General features: G+C 41.7%; 2 protein-coding genes across 2 annotated transcripts in view; one reads left to right on the top strand and one right to left on the bottom strand.

Annotated features, from left to right (window-relative positions):
- The window catches only part of LOC143282724 (lambda-crystallin-like), a 20,890-nt gene extending 15,998 nt beyond the window's left edge, over positions 1 to 4,892 (top strand). Inside the window, exons 6-7 of the mRNA XM_076588452.1 lie at positions 726 to 831; positions 2,458 to 4,892. Of these exons, the coding sequence (XP_076444567.1) occupies positions 726 to 831; positions 2,458 to 2,690 (339 nt within the window). The 3' untranslated portion in view covers positions 2,691 to 4,892. The remainder of the gene's footprint in view (positions 1 to 725; positions 832 to 2,457) is intronic.
- Positions 4,893 to 6,070: 1,178 nt separating this feature from the next.
- The window catches only part of LOC143283281 (lambda-crystallin-like), a 9,210-nt gene continuing 7,780 nt past the window's right edge, over positions 6,071 to 7,500 (bottom strand). The window contains exon 6 of the mRNA XM_076589463.1: positions 6,071 to 6,881. Coding sequence (XP_076445578.1) covers positions 6,634 to 6,881 — 248 coding nt within the window. The 3' untranslated portion in view covers positions 6,071 to 6,633. The remainder of the gene's footprint in view (positions 6,882 to 7,500) is intronic.

The following is a 7,500-nucleotide window of genomic DNA, read 5'->3' as shown; positions in this document are numbered from 1 at the left end:
CCACTTCGATAGAAAAAACAAATAAAACTGCATGCAGGAAAAAAAAAAAAAAAATGGGTGGCACTGTCAGTGTAGTGATGTGCTCTCCCTTGGAAGAGCAGCCCGAATTTCACTCAGAGAAATCTGTTGTGATAAAAAGAAATACAACTACAAATACAAATTATTGCGTCAGGGACATAAAAGGAGACAGGACCCTGATTTTCTCTTTCTGCCACAGTAAGTCTTTCACTGGCACAGGCAACTTTATTTGGCCAGACAGTTCATGCATTGGACGACTTTAAGTCAATATCGAGTGGTCATGTTGACTGTTTCCATGGTAACAAAAAGCTTGACTGGCAGCTGCAGCTGCAGCAAACATTTCAGAGCAACAGGAAATTGACAAACCTTTCCACCCCCCCCCCCCCCCCCCCCCCAACCCCCCCTCCAACCTTCCACCCCCTCTTGACTGAGTTTGAAGGTGAACAAGTCCACTATGTTGCTTTGACTCAAACAGAATCATGCGACTGTGAGCATGGCATCTAAACTATTTGGTGCTGGGGAGTGCTATTCACACAGCAACTTGGCAGCAAAAGCGATGAACCTTCCTCAACTGAAGTCAAGTACTCTTGAGGGGGGGAGGGGGGGGGGAAGCACACACACAAAAAAGCAAACAAACAAAAAAACAGATTCAAAGGCATGCAAAGAGGCTGACATCACAGCATCACCACTTTGACTGGCAATTGCAGGAGGGGATTTTAAGCCCTGAGGACATTGAAAAGGTGATGAAGAACGGGCTGGGTCCACGCTACGCTTTTATCGGACCCCTGGAGACGATGCATCTGAACGCTGACGGTGAGTGTTTTGCTGTTTGGAGTCGTACGGTGAGTGTTGTGTGGAGTTGTATGGTGAGTGTTTTTGCTGTATGGAGTTGTACGGTGAGTGTTTCTGCTGTGTGGAGTCGTACGGTGAGTGTTTCAGCTGTGTGGAGTCATACGGTGAGTGTTTTGCTGTGTGGAGTCGTACGGTGAGTGTTTCAACTGTGTAGAGTCGTACGGTGAGTGTTTTGGCTGTGTGGAGTCATACTGTGAGTGTTTTTGCTGTGTGGAGTCGTACGGTGAGTGTTTTTGCTGTGTGGAGTTGTACGGTGAGTGTTTTGCTGCATGGAGTCGTATGGTGAATGTGTGTGGAGTCATACGGTGAGTGTTTTTAGAGTCGTACGGTGAGTGTTTTGCTAAGTGGAGTCGTATGGTGAGTGTGTATGGAGTTGTACGGTGAGTGTTTTTGCTGTGTGGAGTCGTAAGGTGAGTGTTTTTGCTGTGTGGACTCTAAGGTGAGTGTTCTTGCTGTGTGGAGTTGTACGGTGAGTGTTTTGCTGTGTGGAGTCGTAAGGTGAGTGTTTTGGCTGTGTGGAGTCGTAAGGTGAGTGTTTTGCTGTGTGGAGTTATACGGCGAGTGTTTTTGCTGTGTGGAGTATTAGATTCCTTCGCCTTACAGTAGCATGTTAGTTAAGTACAACCCACACAAGATCCCCCCCCCCCAATCCCCCCCCCCCCCACACACACACACAAGCACACATTCAGCGCCCATGCACACATATGCACATACATGCATGCGCGTACCCGCACTCACACACACACAAATACACATGCACACACACACACACACATACACATACTCACACACACACGCACTCACAAGCTTGCATAGAAGAAGTAATGGATTCACAGAATACAGATTATATAATTGAAAACCTTATTTATGTAAGAGACTGCTGCTTCTTCTTCTTCTTCTTCTTCCTCTTCTTTTGAATACTTAGGCTGCAACTCCCACATTCACTCGTATGTACAAGTGGGCTTTTATATGTATGACCATTTTTACCCCACCATCTAGGCAGCCATGCTCCATTTTCAGGGGTGTACATGTCTGGGTATATTCTTGTTTCCATAACCTACCGAACGCTGACATAGATTACAGGATCTTTAACGTGCATATTTGATCTAGTGCATGCGTATACACACAAAGGGGGTTCAGACACTAGCAGGACTTCACATTTGTTGACCATGGAGATGGGGAAAATCTCCACCATTAGTCCACCAGGTGTGCTGAAACTGGGGTTTGAACTCAGGAAACTTGGGCGAGAGCCAGCGCTCTAACCGTTTGGCCACCGCACTTGTCACTTCTCCATGAATTTGGAAATGCAACGGATTCTTTCACCAGCAGATGTGCCAAGAGACATCAAGGGACATAGCTGCTAAAATGGTCAGAAATACATTGAGGTGCAGTTCCAGAAATGACATGAAAGTAAACATATGAGGTCTTGTACTTCATTCTGCTCAACATAGTTTTATTCTTTAAAACAATGCACACAGTGCTTAAATACCTTGGTAGGAACATTTTGAACTTGTTGGAGAGGTTTCAGGAGCTTCTGTGGAAAGCCAACAAGAAGACCATTGCATTTTAGATGTAACTTTGTTCCAGGAATTGTGGATTACTGCAAGCGTTATGCCGATGGCGCTTTCCGAGTTGGAAAGACGATGGCCTCACCTCCTGTTCAGTATGATACCGAGACTGCAGAGAAGGTGCAGAAGGCTTTCCAGTCCAGCATTCCTGTGGAGAAACTTGGGGAACGGAGACAGTGGCGAGATGACCAGCTGGCTGCATTAGCGAACCTTAAACGGCAAAATGATGCCAAGGACTCTGCAAAGCAGTAGATACTAGCCTGTCCTTTATTATGCACTTTTACATGTATTTGGTACATTTCAAATGAAAAATCTCCCAAACCCCTCTCCTCACCAATGTCAAATGAACGGTTCTGTATTTTTTGTTGTTGTTTCTTTTCACAATGGTTCCCCAGTCTCAAATAAACAGATCTTTTGTGTTTTCATTTTTATGACATATCACCAGTCTCAAATAAACAGATCTTTTGTGTTTTCATTTTTACGACATATCACCAGTCTCAAATAAACAGATATTTGTGTTTTCATTTTTACGACATGTCACCAGTCTCAAATAAACAGATCTTTGGGGTTTTTTCATGTTTTTCACAGTGTTTTTCTGATCTCAAATAAATAGGTTTCTTTGTTAACCTTGTTCACAATTTTCTCCCTGATCTATGCCAAATGGATGATTCAGAGTTTTCTTCTGCGCAACAGCTTACCAACCTATACTTGGTATGTAGTTCAGCAGACTTTGATTTCAGAAAATGCCTGGAAGATGGGTAACTGATCTGATCACAGGTAATCAGAAAGAGCAGTAGTCAGGGACAACCGAAGAAAACTGCTTTTAATTCATTAACTCATTCATCCCTACACCAGAAAACATTGCCCCTGACATCAAATTCATTTCATTGAGAGGTGTACACTTTAAGCACAAGCAAGCTTCCACAGTATTTCTGGCTGCCCCCTCCTCCCCTTCCCCCCCACCCCATAGCAATTTGGAGGGAAAGCTAGTGAAAGTTAATATATTTTCTTCTATTTTTTTTCTGCATCAGCGTGGCAGGGAAACCTGCTGAGGCTGCCAATTTCCTGGGTTTGAATGGGTTAATATATGCAGAAAATGGCCACATTCTTCTTCTTCTTCCTTGTTTGTGGACTGCAACTCCCACGTTCACTCATATGTGTACGAGTGGGCTTTTACGTGTATGACCGTTGTTACCCGTCCATGTAGGCAGCCATACTCCATTTTCGGGGATGTGCATGCTGGATATGTTCTTGTTTCCATAACCCACCAAACACTGACATGGATTACAGGATCGTTAACGTGCATATTTGATCTTCTGCTTGCGTATGGCAATGAATGTTGGCAGTGCACTCATCACAGATGGTCATGGTTAGGTGTGATTTTTTTGGTGCCTCCAGTATGAACTCTGATAGGACACGGGTGGCTGCTGGTGTCAGACTGTTGTTTATTCTTTAGGGTGTTTTTTTTTTCAGTTTCTTATGGTACAGCTTACTGTCCATAGAACCTTGAAGTATTATGTTTAGAGCTCGAAGAAAATCTGAGAGAATGTTTAAGTCTTGGATGTTTGACTTTGTGGGGGGTTTTTTTGGTATTGTTTCTCTCTGCTTTTCTTTCCACACAATGTGCCTTCTCTCACAGTTTGTGTTCTTTACCAATGAGCTAGAACCATCAATACATCAGAAAATTGAATTGAAAGAAAGGAGAAAAAAACATTATTCCAGAATGAGCGATTCTTCTATTATCAATATCGTCATTATTATCATAAATATTATCGTCATTATTATTGTTGTTGTTGGTGGTGTTATTAATTAATCATTATGGACTTGATAAGTTAGTTTATAACTGCTTTATGCCTCACATGTTGTTTTATTTACACTTGTTTAAATTGTTGTGCGTTTGTGTACTTTTCTTTCACAGAAATCTTAGACAAGGTAAAAATGTATTAAGAAGTATATATAAAAATTTTAAAAAGACTTATGATGCTTAATTACCATGAGGACCAGTTTTTCCTCAGGACAAAATGTCTGAGATGAAACGTTAGCAGGGGATCAAGTGTTGAAGGATTCAATGTTTTGAGACAGTGTATTGGAGATAAAATGTCAGGATATTATTACCATTGTTGTGTATGTGTGTGTGTGTGTGTGTGTGTACATAAGATAAGATAAGAAGAACTTTATTATCTCATTAAGAGAAATTACTTGTTCATGTGTGTGTGAGTGTTTGCGTGTGTGTGTGTGTGTGTGTGTGTGATTTCATACATTTTCACTCGCGTTGTTTCTGACCATTCACCTACTATTTTTCTTCTATTTTTCCTAGAAAGCCTTGACTATTTTTTCTCTTTTTCTGGGCTTGATTTGGCATTCTTACTAGATTGCATTCCTTTTTGCACCTGGAGAAAAGTGAATTGCACGCTGGTTTTTTTGTTTGTTTGTTTTTTTTTGGGGGGGGGGTGAGGGAGGGGCATGGGGGGGGGGTTTGGGGGGGGGCATTGGTACAGCTGTTATCATACATCACTTTGTGTGTTGTGTTTAATTTTGTTCGTGTTCAGATATCTTTTCTTGATATCCTGGTGATGAATTGATAGAAGTCCACGTCAGAGCCATGCGCCAGGTTTGTGTGCATAAAATAAAAAGAAGGCTGTACTTGTGCCTGATTTTCATGAAAAGCTTCTTATTTTTCAAGTTCTACAGGATGGATATTGACAGTGTTTGTTTTCAGCATTGGTATGACCCTGTGTGGTTGGCTAAACTGTAAGTAAGAATAATGAATGAATAATGAATGATTTTTTTTTCAAAAGTAAGTACTTAGGTAAATAAATGATGAATAAGTTATTTTCAAAGTAAGTACATAAATTAATGAATAGGATGTTGGCTGAGGATTTGATAACACTTCATTAAGAAGAACCCAAGGGTTGAACATCTGGTCATTCCCTTACAGCTTATTAGCCTATCTGGCTTTTAAGGTGTCTAGGATGGTACTGATATCCCCACCTTATGATTGTGTAATTGTAAGAAAAAGACAACTCAAGCTGACCAATACAGTTTTAAGTGACTCTTGACGCAAACGGTATCAGTGAAGCAGTGTGTTTAGGGTTATGTTGCTAATGACAGGTTTACTGTCAGTAATGTGTTTTTGCAATGTTTTGATTTTTTTTTTTTTAATGAATTTGTTGGGAGCATTAAAGAGAGGGAATTGTGAGACTTTTGTAGCTGAACGAGACTGATGTGTGGTATGAACTTTCATACACACACACACACACACACACACACACATATATATATATATATATATATATATATATATATATATATATGCAGACATTCAAAAACATATATACACACACACGCACGTACACACACACACACACACACACACCTGCATGCACACACACACATGTGCGCGCGCACACATGCACACACATATTCAAAAACATATATACACACACACGCACGTACACACGCACGTACACACACACACACACACACACACCTGCATGCACACACACACATGTGCGCGCACACACATGCACACACATATTCACTCAGACACGAGCACACACACATACACACAAAAACACATGCATGTAGGTATATACACATACACACACCCTTAGTATGTCAGTGATCGTACATTACAGTCTCTGTATCAAAATGTTTGGATTTGCTCTCTGTGTATCTTTTTTTTTTTTTAAATTCGGGATACAAAATAAGGAAATTTTCACGCAAATACAATGTTGTATATATATATCCCTCACATAGGTATATGCTGATCTCCACAGAGCAAAAAAATGTTCGTGTGTGAATTTACATCTCTGAGACAAGCATATCCAAAGTCACTGTCTACTAAAATACATAATATCCAAATAGAATATCAAAGTAACACAACAACGCTGTACATCCATATACATGTACAATGGACACTTCACTTAATTCATAATATGAACGGCAATACAGTAGGTGTTTGCTAAAAAGTCACTGCATCGAATTAATACTAGTTTTGCTCATAGTAGAGCGAGTTATACCCGAGTCAGTTTTGTGGGAAAGCACACTTTGACATGAAAACAAACTGTACAAGTGCCTGGGTGTTTAAAATTTTTGAAGTGCTGTATAACAAGAATCTAAAATATATATATATATGTATATGGCTACCTGTCTGGCGGGGTAAAATGTTATATGTCTGAAATTCCTACGACTTCTACTCTCTTGGCTCTGGGTCTTCGTCAGTGGCAGCATCCAGGTCCACCTTCAGTTTGGCCAGAGCGGCAAGGCGGGCGTCTCTCCAGCGTCTCCGGGCCTGCAGCTGTGGGACAGGCCCCGCCACGGCCTCCATGTCCCGCTTGATGGCTTCCAGGGTCTGTCCCGGGGTCATCTTCTCTGGAGCCCCCAGGGCTTGCTGGACACCGAAGATCATGTCGGCGTAACGTTCCAGGTAACTGTCCATGCCTGTGCAGAACGCAAATTTGGTTAGTTAGTTGGTTGGCTGGTTGGTTAGTTTGTTGGTTAGTTAGTTAGTATGTTTAAGTTTGGTTTGTTTTGTTCCAAATCATTATACATTAGCGCGCGTGCTTGTGTGTGTGCGTGCGTGTGTGTGTGTGCGGTTTTTGCGTGTTCCGGAGACATTGTTGGACTGGAGTTGTGATTTTGTATCCTCCACACCACAAAAAGGGGCAAAAGGATTAAATTTCTTTGAATACAGTTCGTTAGTTAGTTAGTCAGTTGGCTGGTTGGTTGGTAGGTAGTCAGTCAGTTAATTAGTCCAGTGCCTTACCGATTCCGCCACATCGCCTCATGTATGTATGTATGCATGCATGTGTATTTGGATCTCTTTTAACTCACTCAGTACGGCCAGTCCTCTCTTCTCCTCTACACAGACCCCTCGGATGTCCAGTGGGTGTCTGAATGACCCAACCTTTAGCTTCCGTCGTCAGAATTGTGGTATTCTTTGTCAATATTCACCTCTTCAGTATAAGAGCCTTCCGCTTGCAATATTTTGATGATGGTAATTGGGCTGAAACGCTGTTAACGTCGTCTCTTTCGCCGTTCGTATGGAGAGAGTTAACCT

Source organism: Babylonia areolata, chromosome 6 (genome assembly GCF_041734735.1).
Source record: "Babylonia areolata isolate BAREFJ2019XMU chromosome 6, ASM4173473v1, whole genome shotgun sequence".
In the NCBI taxonomy this organism is placed as follows: domain Eukaryota; kingdom Metazoa; phylum Mollusca; class Gastropoda; order Neogastropoda; family Buccinidae; genus Babylonia; species Babylonia areolata.
Note: the sequence above shows the minus strand (reverse complement) of the source record. Positions and strands in the feature narration are given on the sequence as shown.